Below are 22,320 nucleotides of genomic sequence, written 5' to 3'. Positions count from 1 at the left end.
TGTGACACACACGGAGTGACACACACACACCGAGAGACATGCATTCAAATGCATACACAAACCCATGCAAGCACACACACACACACACAAACACCATCTGTCAGTAGAATAACAAGCTTGCCTTTTCTCAGGCTGTCAATCTCCCGAGTGGCGCAGTGGTCTAAGGCACTGCATCGCAGTGCTAGCTGTGCCACTAGAGATCGTGGTTCGAATCCAGGCTCTGTCGTAGCCGGCTGCGACCGGGAGACCCATGGGGCGGCGCACAATTGGCCCAGGGTAGGGGAGGGAATGGCTGGCAGGGATGTAGCTCAGTTGGTAGAGCATGGGGTTTGCAACGCCAGGGTTGTGGGTTTGATTCCCACAAAAAAAATAATGTATGCACTCACTAACTGTCAGTCGCTCTGGATAAGAGCGTCTGCTAAATGACTCAAATGTAACTGTTTCTTGTTAACAGTTAGTTGAGAGGCAGAGTTGATGTTGTCAACGTCTCTAGTCTTCATCAACACCATTCATTTCCCTAGCCTGCAGCAGCCTCACACACAGGTGTGAGGAGTCCTCTTCCTGAGAGAGGATACTGAGACTGATAGAGAACGAGTCATACCCAAGTCTGTCTGTTGAGACACTGTTAGATAGTCACAATGATAGTTGAAGAGCACGGCCTGGCTTTTACCCACCTGCCACACAACTTCAAGCTACATAAGTCAGACAGTGACTGCTGAAATGAAATTCCAAAAGCAACTGTGTACACATTAGTTAGTTCAATCAAAGTCTTTGATAATTAATAATCAGAGCAAATATGTAACTAGATCTACAATGTCTCTCAGGTCAACGTGTTCTCACCCTCACTGCTCAACTCCAAGTATAGACATGTCCAGCATTTAACACCATTCATTTAAAAAACTGTGACAACCGGCCTCATAACCGCAGACCACATGTAACCACGCCAGCCAGGGACGTCCACATCCGGCTTCTTCACCTGCGGGATCGTCTGAAACCAGCCACCTGGACAGCTGATGAAACTGTGAGTTTGCACAACCGAAGAATTTGCAGAAACCGTCTCAGGGAAGCTCATCTGTGTGCTCGTCATCCTCACCGGGGTCTTGACCTGACTGCAGTTTGGCGTCGTAACGGACTTCAGTGGTCAAATGCTCAACTTCGATGGCCACTGGCACGCTGAAGAAGTGTGCTCTTCACGGATTAATCCCGATTTCAACTGTACCGGGCAGATGGCAGACAGCGTGTATAGCGTCGTGTGGGCGAGTGGTTTGCTAATGTCAAAGTTGTGAACAGAGTGCCCAATGGTGGCGGTAGGGTTATGGTATGGGCAGGCATAAGCTACGGACAATGAACACAATTGCATTTTATCGATGGCAATTTGAATGCACAGAGATACCGTGACGAGATCCAAGGTACATTGACTTGCCATTCATCCGCCACCATCAGCTTATGTTTCAGCATGATATAATGCACGGCCCCATGTCGCAACGATCTGTACACAATTCATGGAAGCGGAACATTTCCCTGTTCTTCTATGGCCTGCATAGTCACCAGACATGTCACCCATTGAGCATGTTTGGGATGCTCTGGATTGATGTACGACACTATGTTCCAGTTGACACCAATATCCAGAAACTTCTTACAGCCATTGAAGAGGAGTGGGACAACATTCCACAGGCCACAATCAACAGCCTGATCAACTCTATGTGAAGGAGATGTGTTGCGCTGCATGAGGCAAATAGTGGTATCTGTGACTAACAGATGCGTATCTGTATTCCCAGTCCAAAACTTAGGGCCTAATGAATGAATTTTAATTGACAGATTTTCTTATATGAACTATAACTCAGTAAAATCTTTGAAATTGTTGCATGTTGTGTTTATATTTTTGTTCAGTGTAACAATATCACATTACTGGACATGGCCTGCTGGATGCTTCTGAATCAGAAAGCTCCCTAGACCCTATCAAAAAGAGAACGGTACTTATGATTCCACATGGCCCTCCGTGGAGCATTCCTCATGGGCTACACTCCATGCCTTAAGCAAATGCCTGCTCCAGAACGCCCAACCTGAAGCCTCTCTACTCCCATTATGGCATATGTGAGCGCAAGGGCAGCGCCATTAAGGCCATCTCCATTTTGAAGTAGTACATTTTATTTTTCTACTACTTCTATGAGTTGGTATACAAACTGCCAGCTAGTGTGTGTTCTTTGAACAGGTATAAAGCCAACGTTGGCGATTTACTGCCATCTACAGTTATGGAATGTTTGCTCACGAGTATAATTCATTGGCTGATCCCTTCTGATTACCCAGATGGAATAATATGATCCTTCCCTCACCCATATGACTACTTTAAAATGGTGGAAGCCCTTGTTGTAGAAAAATCTGCTTTTGTAGTCGAGAAAACTGTTAAGCATTCACCCAGGGTTTATTCAATAGTGACCTGCGCAGGGGATACCTTTTCTGGATGCAGCCAGCCTTGGACTCTCTTAGACACAAATACATTTGAGCTTATATAGGCAAGGAACATCTGGTTTAGATCAGTATTCTCTTTTCTGCTGAGTTTTCTTGGCAAGCTTAACTATTATATAAGACATACATATAGGTACCCAAGTGATATACCCCCCCCCTTCAATGTATAACACATTTGGGATTGCCTCGTTTCATACTCCCCTTCCTCAAATCCAGATTTGTCCGGTTCGAGTTCAACTTGGATAATAGCTTTAAAGCACACAGTATAGTTGTCTAACACAATTGTCATTAAGCTTAATTTTTCCTTCACACCCTCAAATGGCAATGTCCATGCCAAAATGGGTTTTATCCATCTAGTGTCCTCTAACTCTATGGTGGTAAATTCCCACTTCGTTACGAACACAGCATTAGGCTTGGAGAAAAGCAGAGCAGGGGACCCAAATACAGAAGTCCAACAAAGTTTAACTGGATCGGACATTAAATGTTGGAAGGGGGAGTTTCCTTTCCTTTAGTGAGGTTTGATTATCATCCTCCATGCTCATCTCCACTGATGATGCTCAGAGCCAGAGCGCATTGAGAAACAAACACACACTGGACACTGAGCTAAATAAAGGTCTGGTTAATTGAAGGGTATCGGGCCAACTGATTACCTGCCTGTTCCCTCCGTACTTCACTCCCCACATCAGTGGTCATCAGGAAGCCTCAACTAAGAGAGCGCCCCACTGAGCACAATTACTGCTGGAAATACCACTGCATGGGAGTGGGCTCACCATAGCAATCTAAAAGGCATTATGTAGGAGGAACTTACCAACACCACACACTCAGAAAGGGACTTTTGGACTTGTTAGGAGCTAGCAGTTCTACTCTAAGCATAATTGACTAGCTTGCTGATACAGTTTAACCATTAGTGAGGCTTGACCGCTGTTACATTTCTAATCTATCTATCTAACTGGTTTGCATTGTGGACGATAACCAAGTCAATCTAGTCCATCTCATTGTTCTCTCAAAACAGTTACAACAGAGGCATCCTCTCCTCATGTCTCTAACAAAACGCAGTGCTAGAGGTGTTTTATCTTCTACTTCACCCGCAATGCACTTCTATTGCCCAATAATATACATTTATACAATAATGCTTGTTTTTCTCCCTGTCAGTGTGTGATCGCCCCTGAGGTGCCAGATGAGGCTTGTGGGTCTGTGTGGGGCCAGTCTCCGTATTCTCAACCCACACACAGCAACCCAACCCACCACACAGCACAGAACACAGAGAACCCCTATGGCTCATTAGCAAACCTGACAACAAGCTCTCCACTGACTTGTCTGCAATTGTCAAGCATGACACTTTGTAATGTCACACACTACCACACACACTTTCCCAGGCAAAGTGGTTATCAGAACCCCACTGTCACCCATTTCCCTTCCCCTCTTCTCCTATCGGAAACACCTGGGGAATGTGAAAGCAAAGCCTTGTGTCTGAGAAGAAATGTCAACAGCAGATCAGTCTCAACACCTCTGATCCTGGTTGTCTGTGTCATCAGTGTCTCTCCAGTACAGCCACAGGGTACTACCTGCTTCACCTAGAAGGGTCCTCCTCACTAATATTCACTCAACCAGGCAGCCTGGTCTTTACACCGTGAGGCTGGAGACTAGAGCCATCTGGTCCAGAGGAGAGGGCTGGCTGCTTGACTCTGACATGTGAGATCCAGGTACATTTTGGTCTTAACCACAGATCTAGGATCAGATTATTACCCAACCATAACCATTAGGGGGATTGGAAACGTATCTGATTCTAACAGAAACGTCTACTTACTCGGACTTGGGAATCAGGGTTTGGTCATTCATAGGAGATCCAGCACAAATCTCCAATAGACCAGGAACTACTTTATGAGGCAGTTATGGGACAGTAAAAACAACTAACCACAGCACAGAGGAGACAGAATTTATTATGGGGTGCAGACAGTAGAATCAGAGATCTTAAAAAACGCAGAGGATAAGCCAACATTCCACTGGTTAAACACCAGAGCGCTAGAATGACTAAAACAATTCCAAGCGTCGCACCTTTCTGGAGGAAAAACTCATCAGAGATGCTATGAGGGCTACACACCAGGGGTCTGGGTAGGGCTGTGTGAGAGGTGTGTGCTCACACCTGGACCAAAGAATCGATACTCTGAGGTTTAGGATAATCACTCAATCTATGTCTCTATCTAAAGACCCTGGGACTATAACATTGCCTGATAATCCTGAATCTACCTCAGTTAAACTGTGTTTTCTTTTTTCTTATGCCAGAGAAAAATATGTAAAACATTTTTTATCCTTGTTCTCCTGTAGGGTCACTGGGGCAGGTTCTATGCTGTTCCTGCAGGGTCACTGGGGCAGGTTCTATGCTGTTGCTGCAGGGTCACTGGGGCAGGTTCTATGCTGTTGCTGCAGGGTCACTGGGGCAGGTTCTATGCTGTTGCTGCAGGGTCACTGGGGCAGGTTCTATGCTGTTGCTGCAGGGTCACTGGGGCAGGTTCTATGCTGTTGCTGTAGCTGTTGCTGTGCAGCTCTCGCACACAACATGTTCTCGTTTCATACATCACTGGAGGTGTTCTCATTTCATGCAACCCTATTGCTTCCATTTCAAGCAGAATCAAATCTGGGCCCAAGGTTATTCTGAACTTATCCTTTAAATGCCATGAACTTCAGTTTAAAGGCCAAGATGTATCTGCTCATTTGGCTGGATGGAATAAGCAGACACCAAGTCGATGGATCTCACTGAGGTGTCTGATGATGGCTGGACCCACACACACACCATCATGGTCAAAGTCTGTGTGTGAGAGTGCTATTTGTCACATGCTAACAGTGAAATGGTTACTTACTGTACATGTGTGTGTGTGTATGCGTGTGTGTGCGTGCATGCGTCGTGCGCGTGTGTCCATGTATGTGTCAGTGTAGGGCACGGCTAGCTGTGAGGTAGTGCTGTGGTGGAGGGTTCAACCAGGCCACCGTGACAGGATGGCCTGCAGATACACCTTGGAGCCTGTAGCCCTGCCCGCCACTCAGCACGCCTTCTGGGTCTGTTCCATCCTCCCACCGCCTGCAGCCCCCACACAGACCCTCTACAAACTCCCACACTGGGGGTTTCTCATCAGCAGGCTACAGAGAGTGGGGGGTGAGTGGGAGTAGGGGGGCTAAGCAATAATATTCATTTAAAGTATGATAACACAGGGAATAGAGTATTATCTTGTCTATCTTCATTTTCATTCTCTATTATTGGATTGATGAGACCAGGATGAAGTCAAATGCCACGGTGGCATTATAATGTGTTTTCCTTCCCCGCCTCTCTCGTTTTCTTGTTGGTGAGATTGGATTGCTGTTTTCTTTGCAGTGATAGAACACAGACAGGAAGAGAAGAGAAGCGTGGGAGTCTTGTCATCAGGGAGGGAGGAGAGGTGTTGAGAGTAGGGCTGTTGCGGTGACCGAATTACCGCCACACCGGCGGTCACGAGTCACGAAGGCAGTCAAATTCCACATGACCGTTTAGTCACGGTAATAAGGCTTCTCCAAGCTCTGATGCTGCTGATGGTAATTAGTAGCCTACTAAACTTGCTAACTGCCTGGTACCCCGCACTCTATTGTCCCTCTAATCACCTGAGATCAATGCAAACGTATTAAAAAATCTAATCAAACACTTAATGAGAGCCCATGAGCTCATGTTCAGCAACATTTCTATAGGCTATGCAATTGCGGGAGAAAACAGAGTGATGGCCTCTAATAAAAAGACGAGGATCCCATCAGCTTACTTATTTCCCTCATTAAAATGCAAATCAATTTATAACATTTTCGACATGAGTTTTTCTGGATTTTTTTGTTGTTATTCTGTCTCTCACTGTTCAAATAAACCTACCATTAAAATTATAGACTGATAATTTCTTTGTCAGTGGGCAAACGTACAAAATCAGCAGGGAATCAAATACTTTATTCCCTCACAGTAGGAGTACCTATTTCTTTGTTAACCGCTCAACACAGAATAGCCGCATGTGTGCACTCCCTCAAATCGTTTGGAGAAAATATTTCTATTTTATTCAGCTTTGTTCAATGGTATTCTTCATACTATAAAATAACATAAAATAATGTCACGGAATTATAAGCAAATCTTGTCTGCTAAATGAACTAGCGTAGCCCACAGCCATTTGGCATAGCCACATTAAGACAACTCAGAGTATGCTATTCTTTTCTTCTGAAATATAGTACATTTTCTTCATATCATGCTTCTTTAGACCTGTCTAAAATAAATAATGGATTTATTGTGAAGGTGTACGCTATATTACATGGATTTATTATACTTTTTAAAAATGGCTTAATAGGCCATGTGTGGAAGCCAGGAGATGCTAAATGTGTTTATGTTAATTAACTGTCAATTACCGAGAGACTGACAGTTATTTGGTTGACAATCACCGGCTGACAAAATCTCATGACCGCCACAGCCCTAGTTGAGAGGAGACTGGCACTAAACAATAGTCAGACTGATTCACATATAACAGAGAATCAGGGTGTGAGTGTTATGAGGACTCCCATCCAAAAGGTTAACATCATTTGGCGAGCATACAAAAGTTTCTACTGACTAATGGCCTTCAAATGAAGTCAAACGGCCATAACATATATGTGCCAGAGGACAGGGGATGATACTGCATCAGTCTCACAGAACAATGATTCATGCCTTAGCGTGACTATATGAAAAGCAATATTTCCATGGCAACCTTCACTCACGTATCACACATTAAGGAGATGGTGACTGTGTCAAAGTTAATGTGAGAGGCGGATTTGACCTGCAGCTCAATTGGAAAAGCATTGCAGGGAACAGCAGCCCAGAGCTGTCTACACACACACACACACACACACACACACACTACCTATCAGGCTGTGCTCACAGGAGGGGAGTCTAATTGTCAGCAGGGTGTGTGATCCACAGCAGGGGTATCAGACTGGAAGAGTAGCTGAGAAACTAAGGGAACCAGGAATCAATGAGCACATCACAAACAAAACGACCTGCATCCACCTCCACTGGCCCCCATAGACAGGACTGTCTCTGGAAATAAGAGCCTCAAGCCCTACCAGAGTACCACACTAACCAGCACAAGGACATGACCTCAACTTCAGTTCAGGTCTAACAAAGTGCTACTTTATATAAGAGTTAAAAAGAAGATTAGTGTAAATGTTGGTCCCATACCAATCTAACTGTACACAGAGGTGAAACTCCTAAACTGTACCTTGCTACTCTAACGCCCATGCTACAGTATTGGTACTTAGGGGAGGGCCAGTCAGTTCTGGGTGAAAGAACACATTCAGATAGGGGAGGACTCAGAGAGCACAGGGATGCTTTAGACCTGTACACTATGTCAGGAATCAGGACGAATAATAATAATATGCCATTTAGCAGACACTTTTATCCAAAGCGACTTACAGTCATGTGCGCATACATTTTAATAAAAGCCAATGCAACTGCCTGTTTTACAAGCAGTACCACATGGATGGGCATTCATAAAATGTAATTACGAGCTGACACTGTACACTAATCTAGTTTTGCGGGGATAGGAGGCAATTTATTTAGTCTCGCCTAGGATGGCAGAACGGCCAGGATGGTTGGCGGATTCTGGATTTCCTGCTTTTATTCCTTCCTGATTTCTGGAATTTTAAAACCAGGATTTCTGGAAAACCTGGGAATTTTGGGAAAGTTACTGGAATTTTGCAACCCTATCCATAACCAACCTTTCCCTAAATAGGAAGATGCATCACAAAACACCAGACACAGGACAGGATACTGCAGTGCATACTGTATATTGCATATTCTATACTGTATATATACTGTAAGGTCCGGTGCTGGTTGTAGACAGGGTGGAGTCTAAGAGAGGCCATAAGCTCTGAGTGACCCCAGGGATGCAGGCCTTGTGTTAGCCAATACAAGTGTAATAGAAGGAATGACAGCATTAATAATGAAGGAAGCCCATCTAGCTTTGGCCAGACTGCGCCATCCGTCTCCCGAGTGGCGCAGTGGTCTAAGGCACTGCATCGCAGTGCTAGCTGTGCCACTAGAGATCCTGGTTCGAATCCAGGCTCTGTCGTAGCCGGCCGCGACCGGGAGACCCATGGGGCGGCGCACAATTGGCCCAGCGTCGTCCAGGGTAGGGGAGGGAATGGCCGGCAGGGATGTAGCTCAGTTGGTAGAGCATGGCATTTGCAACGCCAGGGTTGTGGGTTCGATTCCCATGGGGGGCCAGTATGAAAAAAAAAGATTTTAAAAAATGAAAAAAAAGTGGGGGTGTCGCAAGAGACTACCTATCGTATTGTCATTGAGTACAATGGGTCAGCCTGTTGCACACTGAGTGTACATCATCACTCCCTTGGGGCCAAACCATCCTGAGAGCCTTACAGGAGATATTTCTGACCACAGACGGTCACAGAAATTACTGGTTAATTTAGTAACAAAGGGAGGAGGACAACTAAAACATAAATAGGTAGGCCTATATCTTTCCAAATGGAGCTCTGTCTTTGAGACATCATTCTTATTACTCAGTCAATAACAGTCTGGTTATCAACAAATATTAGTCTTAATATGGGGCGAGGTATTCAGGGCCCATGTTGTCGTCCATTAATCAGTAGAAAGTAGGAGACAGAGCGAGAGAGACAACTCTTCATCTGTAAGAGCATGTGGACTGGGAGATGTCATTCACTGGAGCACGTTCTATGGCTTTCTATGTTAGGATTTCATATAGTGTGGACACGTGTGTGCATGCGTGTGTGTGTCAGAGTGTGAGAATGTGTGTTAGTGTGTACATATGACGGGTGCAGAGAATTGCTGATGCTATCCCTGCTCTAAAACTATCATGCATGTAATAACTATGATGGTAAAGGGGCATCTGTAAATGCAAAACACTAGAGTCCCCCCAAACAGGCTCTTAGCTGGCACAGTGGTAACAGACAGATAGACATGTGTAATAGTAGGAAGGAGAATACAGTAACAATGTAAAAACAACTGTGACAATATCAGACCAGGAACACAAACACTTGCCAAAACATACTTGGAAATCCATTTGGCCGATCAATTAAGGCATCAGCGAACAGCCTCACTTGAGTAAAAGGATAGGCATCATACATGAACGCGTTCAAAACACGACCTCCTCACAGCGCTGGATAGCTGGCTGGCCGTCAACTCCACAGTGAGTGGTGGCTGATTTGGTTGTTGTGGTTTACTAGGTGGATACACCTGAATTCCTCTCGGTTCCAGCTCGTGCCCACTCATCAGGCCAGGACATTAAATATGGATGCTGTGGACAAGCAGAAGCAATTTTCTATGTTTAATTCAACAAATAATATCAAAAGAAGATGGAGAAGAGCAGCGCGTGAATAAACCATGACATGACTGGAGCCGAGGGAATCAAATCTCAGAACGCTGGAGCAAACTGGGAAGGTGCCACCGTTCAGGAGAGAACAAGGGTCACCTCTATATATCTATTAATGCAGCTATCCACCAAGTTGTGTGACCTGATCAGGAGAAACTCTGGACCCTACCTATGCTATTGACTAAACTACACTGCGACATCGTGGCCATGGGGTACAGTAGTATAGTGAATTAGCCTGGGTGCCAACTTGTTGTCTTGGCAGTCTGTCATGCAGGAAAGTATTGCTTACATTCTTGGCTGTAATTTCCCATGTTTCCCAATCTGTTGCTCCTCCACTGATATACTGTAGAGATGGAGGATCTTAATTTGACCAGTTTCTCACAGCAGGAAAATAATCCTGGATCAACAGGAAATGTGAATTATTGTGTGGATTATAATTAATGGAACATTTTGTAGGGGTTGATACATTTTTTGTTGGGCAAATCAAGTCTGACATTTTAAAGTGGAAATTAAACTTTAGAAGCCTTTTTAAACCTCAAATACACAAGTTTGCATATAATGCTGTGCAGGAAATGTCCTACAACAGGGTGATAAAATTAATATCCTACAGTCGTGGTCAAAAGTTTTGAGAATGACACAAGTATTGGTCTTCACAAAGTTCGCTGCTTCAGTGTTATGAGATATTTTTGTCAGATGTTACTATGGTATACTGAAATATAATTACAAGCATTCCATAAGTGTCAAAGGCTTTTATTGACAATTACATTAAGTTTATGCAAAGAGTCAATATTTGTAGTGTTGACCCTTCTTTTTCAAGACCTCTGCAATCCGCCCTGGCATGCTGTCAATTAACTTCTGGGCCACAACCTGACTGATGGCAGCCCATTCTTGCATAATCAATGCTTGGAGTTTGTCAGAATTTGTGGGTTTTTGTTTGTCCACCCGCCTCTTGAGGATCGACCACAAGTTCTCAATGGGATTAAGGTCTGGGGAGTTTCCTGGCCATAGACCCAAAATGTCGATGTTTTGTTCCCTGAGCCACTTAGTTATCACTTTTGCCTTATGGCAAGGTGCTCCATCATGCTGGGAAAGGCATTGGTCATCACCAAACTGTTCTTGGATGGTTGGGAGAAGTTGCTCTCTGAGGATGTGTTGGTACCATTCTTTATTCATGGCTGTGTTCTTAGGCAAAATTGTGAGTGAGCCCACTCCCTTGGCTGAGAAGCAACCCCACACATGAATGGTCTCAGGATGCTTTACTGTTGGCATGACACAGGACTGATGGTAGCGCTCACCTTGTCTTCTCCGGACAAGGTGCTTTCCGGATGCCCCAATCAATCGGAAAGGGAATTCATCAGAGAAAATGACTTTACCCCAGTCCTCAGTAGTCCAATCCCTGTACATTTTGCAGAATATCAGTCTGTCCCTGATGTTTTTCCTGGAGATAAGTGGCTTCTTTGCTGCCCTTCTTGACACCAGGCCATCCTCCAAAAGTCTTCGCCTCACTTTGCGTGCAGATGCACTCACACCTGCCTGCTGCCATTCCTGAGCAAGCTCTGCACTGGTGGTGCCCCGATCCCGCAGCTGAATCAACTTTAGGAGACGGTCCTGGCGCTTGCTGGACTTTCTTGGGCGCCCTGACGCCTTCTTCACATCAATTGAACCTCTCTCATTGAAGTTCTTGATGATCCGAAAAATGGTTGATTTAGGTGCAATCTTACTAGCAGCAATATCCTTGCCTGTGAAGCCCTTTTTGTGCAAAGCAATGATGACGGCACGTGTTTCATTGCAGGTAACCATGGTTAACAGAGGAAGAACAATGATTTAAAGCACCCTCCTTTTAAAGCTTCCAGTCTGTTATTCTAACTCAATCAGCATGACAGAGTGATCTCCAGCATTGTCCTCGTCAACACTCTCACCTGTGTTAACGAGAGAATCACTGACATGATGGCAGCTGGTCCTTTTGTGGCAGGGCTGAAATGCAGTGGAAATGTTTTTTTTGGGATTAAGTTCATTTTCATAGCAAAGGGACTTTGCAATTAATTTCAATTCATCTGATCACTCTTCATGACATTTTGGAGTATATGCAATTTGCCATCATCAAAACTGAGGCAGCAGACTTTGTGAAAATCTGTATTTGTGTCATTCTCAAAACTTTTGACCACGACTGTATATATAGAAGGTAAAACAAAGCAATAAAAGCAGCACTTCGATTGATCTCACGGTTGTGTTTACTCAGCACTGGCAGTTCCAGTAACATCTTAGGAAACATGTACCCATTTCCTTAAAAAGTCAAGGCCAATAGCAACCACTAGAACCCACAAGATTAGAACACATATCGACAGAATGTGTTATGTCATCTAAGCCAAGGCAAAACAGAAAATTTCTCCACAGGAGGCCTGGGTTGTAAGTCCCGGCTCAGATAAATTGATTACTAAATGGACTGGAGCTGTACGCTCCACCTCCTGTTTTGGCTCGGGGGGACTATAGAGAGAGAGAGAGAGTTTAGTATGAGTCAGCCCTGGAAATAACACCCTGATGATTGTTCCCTCCCCTTCTGAGAGTCCTGAAAAGGTGCATTAGTCCTAACAAAGATCAGGCAGAGCTCGCTGCAATCCCCTTAATATAGTGTGCCCGTTTCTCCTTTATCCCCTCATTTCACCATCAAGCTATGCTCACACAGTCCCTGCAGTGAACATACACACCCACGTACGCACGCTGCCACTGTTTTTACATTGACTGCTGCAAAGGCACAGGCACACACACCAAAACAGTCACAAATGGAAACAGTAACAGAAACACAAACACATGACCCCACAGTAAATAATCCATTTGTCTTTGTAAAATCAATGAATAATCTGTTTGACTGTGTTGTCTGAAATGCTGCTGTGTTTTTGAGAGTGTCTGAGGCAGCTTGATTCCTGCCAGAGTAAGTGGGTGAGAGATTAGGAGGGCTAAGCTGGAGAGCAGGGGTGCTGTTGGACCATGGAGTGGGAAAGCTCCAGGGAGAGATGGGAGCAGCTCCGCACTTAACCATTTTTTTTTTTTACAGCCAACATATAATATAATATAATAATATGCCATTTAGCAGACGCTTTTATCCAAAGCGACTTACAGTCATGCGTGCATACATTTTTTTGTGTATGGGTGGTCCCGGGGATCGAACCCACTACCTTGGCGTTACAAGTGCCGTGCTCTACCAGCTGAGCTACAGAGGACCACATGTAGCCTGGTCTCTGGGAGCCTGGAGCCGATAGAGCCTAGAGTGAGGCCAGGGCCCTAGGAGACAGACAGGCAGTTTGGGCATATATTGCGAGTGGGAGAAAACACATGTACTTGAGTGTGCATGAAACCCAATGTGCCAGACCACCCACTTAACCCTTCTGTTGCATTGTCAGGCTTGCTAATGCCAGGAAGCCTCTCACTGGCTCTTGTGCTAAAACTCCACTGATTTCACGTGCATTTTTTAGATATAACTGCCTCCTGGCAGTAAAGACTGTAGCAGAGTGGGACAGTGTGTAGTACTATAGTAAGAACTGTCACTGGAGGCTCCCCCCTCTCTCCTCTCCTCCCCACCCTGCTCAATTAATCATATGCCTAGGCACAGCCCTACTCCTAATCCACACTCCAGCCCTCTCAACATTACCGTCCATTATTCATTAGCCTAGCCATGGCCCCTATGCGTACCACTGACAGCGCTAACCCCGCTAACACACAGCCCGGCCCATCACTCACACAATTGCCTCCTCAGGCTGAGGATGTTAACAGTAGTGTGTTCGTGGACAGACAGACGGGAGAAGGGGGTTTAATGACCTGTCACAGCACCCAGGTCAAGTCATTGTCAGCTGATGGACTCTGACACACCACGTTATGGGCCTCACGCAGCCGAGGGAGAGCAGAGCATGATGCTTTCTGTGCCCTGAGTAGGACATAATGCTGCTTTCACCGACCTGACATCAGCTATAGGCAGGCTAGCAGACACATAGCCTGCCCATGGTTATGTAACAGAAGACAGGCGTAATGTGGTGTGAGATTATCACTTGGTTTGATGGCTAGATCCTTTTTGCTGATCTGCTTCCACTTGGTGTAGTAGGTCCCTTAGTCTTGGAACACCAAGGCGAAAGGCTACCGTTAGCCTTCAACAGACGTCATAATGTAATTCTGAGTTAAAGTTTTATCGTGGTCTTGCATGGTGCTGAATGTAATCCATAATGTCATGTCAACAGCCAAACCCACTAAAGCTTTTCAGTAATGCATGTCTGCATGTGACAAGTGCGCATATGTGGCTATTTTGGGACTATCTTCGATGTGCTGACAAGGGCTGTATCAGTGCAGTGAGCAGTGGGCAGAGACTCAGTTGTGTGTTGCTCTCTTGCCTCCTTCTCTGTGCCCGCCAACACACCTCTACAACAGATGGAGGGCTCAACAGATCAAAGTGCCACTCCCATGCCACACTGGCACTGTTGGCAGTACCTTAGCAACTGTCAGCACAAACACGGTCAGTGTCAGCTTAAAATAATACTTCTCAACTACTAAACAGTTTATAGAGAAATCCACACACCCCAATGTATATTGGATAGCCTGGTCCCAGATCTGTATGTGCTTGAGCCAACTCCTCTGACTATTGCACTCGTGATTCCATCAAATCAAAAATACAGTATTTTGTTTATGTAATCGTAGGTGCAGCAAAATGCTTAGGATTATTTTTATTACAAAATAATACACACAAATCCAAAAAATAACAAGAATGAAATTAAGAAATATCAGAACGAGCAATGTCAGAGTGTGGAATATATATATATATATATATGTATGTACGATGGTGTGTATAGTATGGACAGTATATAAATAGAAAAGGTGTGTACAGCGGTAGTTATATAGGATGAGCCTTGACTAGAATACAGTATATACATACAGTGGGGGGGAAAAGTATTTAGTCAGCCACCAATTGTGCAAGTTCTCCCACTTAAAAAGATGAGAGGCCTGTAATTGTCATCATAGGTACATGTCAACTATGACAGACAAATTGAGAAAAAAAATCCAGAAAATCACATTTTAGGATTTTTTATGAATTTATTTGCAAATTATGGTGGAAAATAAGTATTTGGTCACCTACAAACAAGCAAGATTTCTGGCTCTCACAGACCTGTAACTTCTTCTTTAAGAGGCTCCTCTGTCCTCCACTCGTTACCTGTATTAATGGCACCTGTTTGAACTTGTTATCAGTATAAAAGACACCTGTCCACAACCTCAAACAGTCACACTCCAAACTCCACTATGGCCAAGACCAAAGAGCTGTCAAAGGACACCAGAAACAAAATTGTAGACCTGCACCAGGCTGGGAAGACTGAATCTGCAATAGGTAAGCAGCTTGGTTTGATGAAATCAACTGTGGGAGCAATTATTAGGAAATGGAAGACATACAAGACCACTGATAATCTCCCTCGATCTGGGGCTCCACGCAAGATCTCACCCCGTGGGGTCAAAATGATCACAAGAACGGTGAGCAAAAATCCCAGAACCACACGGGGGGACCTAGTGAATGACCTGCAGAGAGCTGGGACCAAAGTAACTAAGCCTACCATCAGTAACACACTACGCCGCCAGGGACTCAAATCCTGCAGTGCCAGACGTGTCCCCCTGCTTAAGCCAGTACATGTCCAGGCCCGTCTGAAGTTTGCTAGAGTGCATTTGGATGATCCAGAAGAGGATTGGGAGAATGTCATATGGTCAGATGAAACCAAAATATAACTTTTTGGTAAAAACTCAACTCGTCGTGTTTGGAGGACAAAGAATGCTGAGTTGCATCCAAAGAACACCATACCTACTGTGAAGCATGGGGGTGGAAACATCATGCTTTGGGGCTGTCTTTCTGCAAAGGGACCAGGACGACTGATCCGTGTAAAGGAAAGAATGAATGGGGCCATGTATCGTGAGATTTTGAGTGAAAACCTCCTTCCATCAGCAAGGGCATTGAAGATGAAACGTGCCTGGGTCTTTCAGCATGACAATGATCCCAAACACACCGCCCGGGCAACGAAGGAGTGGCTTCGTAAGAAGCATTTCAAGGTCCTGGAGTGGCCTAGCCAGTCTCCAGATCTCAACCCCATAGAAAATCTTTGGAGGGAGTTGAAAGTCCGTGTTGCCCAGCGACAGCCCCAAAACATCACTGCTCTAGAGGAGATCTGCATGGAGGAATGGGCCAAAATACCAGCAACAGTGTGTGAAAACCTTGTGAAGACTTACAGAAAACGTTTGACCTGTGTCATTGCCAACAAAGGGTATATAACAAAGTATTGAGAAACTTTTGTTATTGACCAAATACTTATTTTCCACCATAATTTGCAAATAAATTCATAAAAAATCCTACAATGTGATTTTCTGGAGAAAAAAAATCTCATTTTGTCTGTCATAGATGACATGTACCTATGATGAAAATTACACAATTGGTGGCTGACTAAATACTTTTTTTCCCCACTGTATGAAGTGGGTAAAACAGTATGTAAATATTATTAAAGTGACCAGTGTTCATTGACTATGTACATAGGGCAGCAGTCTCTAATGTGCGGGGTAGAGTACCGGGTGGTAGCCTGCTAGTAACAGTGACTAAGTTCAGGGCAGGGTACTGGGTGGAGGCAGGCTAGTGGTGACTATTTAACAATCTGATGGCCTGAAGATAGAAGCTGTTTTTCAGTCTCTCGGTCCCTGCTTTGATGCACCTGTACTGTCTCCGGCTTTTAGATAGAAGCATGGTAAACAGGCCATGGCTCGGGTGGCTGAGGTCCTTGACGATCTTCTTGGCCATCTTCTTGGCTTTCCTGTGACACCGGGTGCTTTAGATGTCCTGGAGGGAAGGTAGTGTTGGGCTGACCCTCTGGAGAGCCCTGCGGTTACGGATGGTGAAATTGCCGTACCAGGCGGTGATACAGTGTCGGTGCATCTTTAGAAGTTCGTGAGGTGTTGCGCCTTCATCACCACACTGTCAGTGTGGATGGACCATTTCAGGTTGTCAGAGATGTGCACGATGAGGAACTTGAAGATTTTCACCCTCTCCACTGCGGTCCCGTCGATGTGGATGGGGGTGTGGTCTCTCTGCTGTCTCCTGAAGTCCACAATCAGCTCCTTCATTTGGTTGACATTGAGGGACAGGTTATTTTCCTGGCACCACTCTGTCAGGGCCCTCACCTCCTCCCTGTAGGCTGTCTCATCGTTGTTGGTAATCAGGCCTACCACTGTTGAGGTGCAAACTTGATGATTGAGTTGGAGACGTGCGTGGCCACGCAGTCATGAGTAAACAGGGACTACAGGAGGGGTCTGAGCACATACCCCTGTGGGGCCCCCGTGTTGAGGATCAGCGTGGCGGAGGGGTTGTTGCCTACCTTCACCACCTGGGGTCGGCCCGTCAGGAAGTCCAGGACCTAGTTGCACAGAGTGGGGTTCAGACCCAGGGCCCTGAGCATAGTGACGAGCTTGTAGGGTACTGTAGTCGATGAACAGCATTCTTACATAGGTATTTCTCTTGTCCAGACGGGATAGTGCACTGTGCAGTGCGATGGCGATTGTGTCATCTGTGGATCAGTTGGGGCTGTATGCAAATTGTAGTGGGTCTAGGGTGTCGGGTAAGGTGGAGGTGATATGCTCCTTAACTAGCCTCTCAAAGCACTTCATGATGACAGAAGCGATACTCATTTAGTTCAGTTACCTTCACTTTCTTAGGTACAGGAACAATGGTGGACATCTTGAAGCAAGTTGGAACAACAGACTGTGATATGGAGAGATTCAATATGTCCGTAAACACTCCAGCCAGCCGGTCTGCATATGCTCTGAGGACGCGGCTTGGGATACCGTCTGGGCCGGCAGCCTTGCGAGGGTTGACATTCTTAAAGAGCTCACAGTCCTTGTGTGCGGAGGTGGCTGTGGTTTCCTTGTGTGTTTAGCTTGTTAAGGAGCAAGGCGTCGATGACACACATAAAGATGGGGCCGGTGGGCCACTCTACCTTCATTTCCATCATATAACCCAAAATCAAAGACCCTGCAATTAATTTAAAAAACATATTTGACCCTATATATCCCTTTATCTTTTCAGACTGAACCCCAGTGGTCCCCTCACACCCATCTAGACCCATCACACAGACAGACAGACAGACAGATACACACACCCTCCAATCATATCACATCCAGGGCATTATGCATGCAGAGGAATGCCCCTGAATGAATCCATGTGTGTAAATGTCATCAGTAAATGTCAATAGTTTTTCTGGGGCCAGGCCTGAGGACATGGAGGCTCAGCATATGGGCCCAGGGACCCACACCTACCTTCATTCATTCTTAAATCAACTATAAAGAGCTCCTCTGTTTAGCGTGATGAATTAAACAACACATACAGCACAGAGATGGAGGACTTTTGACAGAGACAGAGTAGAATAGAAGACGACAGTTTGTGACAACAGCCTAATCAGATGGAAGCCTTATGTACCACCACAGATTATCCATTATATTGACCAGATACTGCACTGGCCGCTTTAACAATGAAAAGAAATGTCTTCAAAAATGGAAAGCAGTCGGGAGGCGGCAAGATCAGGTGGGACCCTTCTAGCCAATGAGAGGGCAGATACGAGTATGATAACAGGCACATCTCCGACAAAGTTATTTTTCTCCCAAGTTGCCGGGATGTCTCGTGTCCTACTTATATTAGTATACTCGTAACAACCTAAGCATTACAAAACCTATATTAGATCAAATAAGCCACACGTAGCAAATAAGCAATTACATTTTTGTTAACCAAATTCGACACTTTCTCATTGACTTCCATACAAAAACTCCTCACTTGGTGAGCAAAAAAAAAAAAAAGAAACGGCACCTGCTGGAGAAGACAGATTTTGGGCCCAGTTATCCCTCTCGCTTTGCCTCATCCTCTCTGGTACCACATAGAGATAAAGAGGACTAGGTAACCTCCTGATGGTGTATGGTACATACCATGATGTAGTTGCGGAGCTCAGGGTAGACTCTGTAGGGTGCCAGCCAGTGGGACAGGGGGGTGGTGGAGGGGAAGGTAGTGGTCACAGCCAGGGACACCTTGGGGAAGGACAGCACATTGAAGCCAAACTTCTCATACAGCTTCTGGAGCTCTTCGTCAGGCTTTTCATCTCCCTCACTCAGTATACTGCCAATGATGTAGCGACACTGGTCATCGGGCACCTGAGAGCGAGGGAGACACACACACACACAGACACAGACAGAGAGAGAGAGAGAGAGAGAGAGAGAGAGAGAGAGAGAAAAGAACATGGGGGGGGGGGGGACACCACGAGGGATACAAAATGAGACCAAAACGTATGTAAAATATTCAGTTCAGTACATATATACTGAGTGAACAAAACATTATGAATACCTTCCTAATATTGAGTTGCACCCACTTTTGCCCTCAGAACAGCCTCAATTCCGCAGGGCATGGATGCTGACCTAGGCAGAGTTGCAAAGAAAAAGTCCAGTGTCGGTGTTCTTTTGCCCATCTTAAGCTTTTCTTTTTATTGGCCAGTCTGAGATATGGCTTTTTCTTTGCAACTCTGCATGGAAGGTCAGCATCCCGGAGTCGCCTCTTGACTGTTGACGTTGAGACTGGTGGTTTGCGGGTAATATTTAATGAAGCTGCCAGTTGAGGACCTGTGAGGCGCCCGTTTCTCAAACTAGACACTAATATACAGTGGGGAAAAAAAGTATTTAGTCAGCCACCAATTGTGCAAGTTCTCCCACTTAAAAAGATGAGGCCTGTAATTTTCATCATAGGTACACGTCAACTATGACAGACAAAATGAGGAAAAAAAATCCTGAAAATCACATTGTAGGATTTTTTATGAATTTATTTGCAAATTATGGTGGAAAATAAGTATTTGGTCAATAACAAAAGTTTCTCAATACTTTGTTATATACCCTTTGTTGGCAATGACACAGGTCAAACGTTTTCTGTAAGTCTTCACAAGGTTTTCACACACTGTTGCTGGTATTTTGGCCCATTCCTCCATGCAGATCTCCTCTAGAGCAGTGATGTTTTGGGGCTGTCGCTGGGCAACACGGACTTTCAACTCCCTCCAAAGATTTTCTATGGGGTTGAGATCTGGAGACTGGCTAGGCCACTCCAGGACCTTGAAATGTTTCTTACGAAGCCACTCCTTCGTTGCCCGGGCGGTGTGTTTGGGATCATTGTCATGCTGAAAGACCCAGCCACGTTTCATCTTCAATGCCCTTGCTGATGGAAGGAGGTTTTCACTCAAAATCTCACGATACATGGCCCCATTCATTCTTTCCTTTACACGGATCAGTCGTCCTGGTCCCTTTGCAGAAAGACAGCCCCAAAGCATGATGTTTCCACCCCCATGCTTCACAGTAGGTATGGTGTTCTTTGGATGCAACTCAGCATTCTTTGTCCTCCAAACACAACGAGTTGAGTTTTTACAAAAAGTTCTATTTTGGTTTCATCTGACCATATGACATTCTCCCAATCCTCTTCTGGATCATCCAAATGCACTCTAGCAAACTTCAGACGGGCCTGGACATGTACTGGCTTAAGCAGGAGGACACGTCTGGCACTGCAGGATTTGAGTCCCTGGCGGCGTAGTGTGTTACTGATGGTAGGCTTTGTTACTTTGGTCCCAGCTCTGTGCAAGTCATTCACTAGGTCCCCCCGTGTGGTTCTGGGATTTTTGCTCACCGTTCTTGTGATCATTTTGACCCCACAGGGTGAGATCTTGCGTGGAGCCCCAGATCGAGGGAGATTATCAGTGGTCTTGTATGTCTTCCATTTCCTAATAATTGCTCCCACAGTTGATTTCTTCAAACCAATCTGCTTACCTATTGCAGATTCAGTCTTCCCAGCCTGGTGCAGGTCTACAATTTTGTTTCTGGTGTCCTTTGACAGCTCTTTGGTCTTGGCCATAGTGGAGTTGGAGTGTGACTGTTTGAGGTTGTGGACAGGTGTCTTTTATACTGATAACAAGTTCAAACAGGTGCCATTAATACAGGTAACGAGTGGAGGACAGAGGAGCCTCTTAAAGAAGAAGTTACAGGTCTGTGAGAGCCAGAAATCTTGCTTGTTTGTAGGTGACCAAATACTTATTTTCCACCAAAATTTGCAAATAAAATCATTAAAAATCCTACAATGTGATTTTCTGAAGAAAAAAAATCTCAATTTGTCTGTCATAGTTGACGTGTACCTATGATGAAAATTACAGGCCTCTCTCATCTTTTTAAGTGGGAGAACTTGCACAATTGGTGGCTGACTAAATACTTTTTTCCCCCACTGTATTTGTCCTCTTGCTCAGTTGTGCACCGGGGCCTCCTACTCCTCTTTCTATTCTGGTTAGAGCCAGTTTGCGCTGTTCTGTGAAGGGAGTAGTACACAGCGTTGTAAGAGATCTTCAGTTTCTTGGCAATTTCTCACATGGAATAGCCTTCATTTCTCAGAACAAGAATAGACTGACGAGTTTCAGAAGAAAGTTATTTGTTTCTGGCCATTTTGATCCTGTAATCGAACCCACAATTACTGATGCTCCAGATACTCAACTAGTCTCAAGAAGGCCAGTTTAATCAGCACAACAGTTTTCAGCTGTGCTAACATAATTGCAAAAGGGTTTTCTAATGATCAATTAGCCTTTTAAAATGATAAACTTGGATTAGCAAACACAACGTGCCATTGGAACACAGGACTGATGGTTGCTGATAATGGGCCTCTGTACGCCTATGTAGATATTCCATTAAAAATCATCCATTTCCAGCTACAATAGCTATTTACAACATTAACAATGTCTAGAATTTATTTCTGATCAATTTGATGTTATTTTAAAATGGACAATAAATTGTTTTTCTTTCGAAAACAAGGACATTTCTAAGTGACCCCAAACTTTTGAACGGTAGTGTACATAAGCATGATAAAAGGTGTTGGTTGTCAACAGGGCTTGTGTATGAATGGTCCCTGTCAATACTGCCAGGCTATGATAAGACACAGCTACATCCATTTAAATAAAAGGAGAGATTGCCGCTGCCCTCCCATGGCTTCGTCCCACTATCTAACCATCTCTCCCTTCTTCGCTTAGTATTAAAAACCCGACCCTAGGTAACAGTGACTAGGGTCTGGTTTCAATGACTCTTTTGGCAACTTCGATAAGGGGTCCTCTTCAGACAGACAACTCTCCAAACAAATCACAAGGCAGAATGTCACGATTCGAAACCAAAGTTTGCAGGCAAAACGTTTGCAGTGGTTTTAGTGAAGGTAGTTGATGCAAACTAGAAATGCACTCATTAAAAATAACCTCTGTGCTCCATCTTGCTAGCTAGTACTTTATTCAAGCGGATAAGGTAGTGACGTTGGTCCACCACTGAAACCAGACCCTAGTCACTGTTGGCTAGGATCGGGTTTTTGAGACTACTTACCTACCCTCCCTCACTCCCTCCCTAGGCTCATTGATGGGACGCTTGTTACCCA

General features: G+C 44.9%; 1 protein-coding gene across 1 annotated transcript in view; it reads right to left on the bottom strand.

Moving 5' to 3' along the window:
* Window positions 1–22,320, bottom strand: part of LOC311134342 (testis-expressed protein 264 homolog) — a 115,290-nt gene that overhangs the window by 64,713 nt on the left and 28,257 nt on the right. The window contains exon 2 of the mRNA XM_084167990.1: window positions 18,822–19,043. Coding sequence (XP_084024116.1) covers window positions 18,822–19,043 — 222 coding nt within the window. The remainder of the gene's footprint in view (window positions 1–18,821; window positions 19,044–22,320) is intronic.

Source organism: Coregonus lavaretus (assembly GCF_964263955.1).
Source record: "Coregonus lavaretus genome assembly, chromosome: 8".
NCBI classification, from domain to species: domain Eukaryota; kingdom Metazoa; phylum Chordata; class Actinopteri; order Salmoniformes; family Salmonidae; genus Coregonus; species Coregonus lavaretus.
This window is presented reverse-complemented; position numbering and strand designations above follow the sequence as displayed.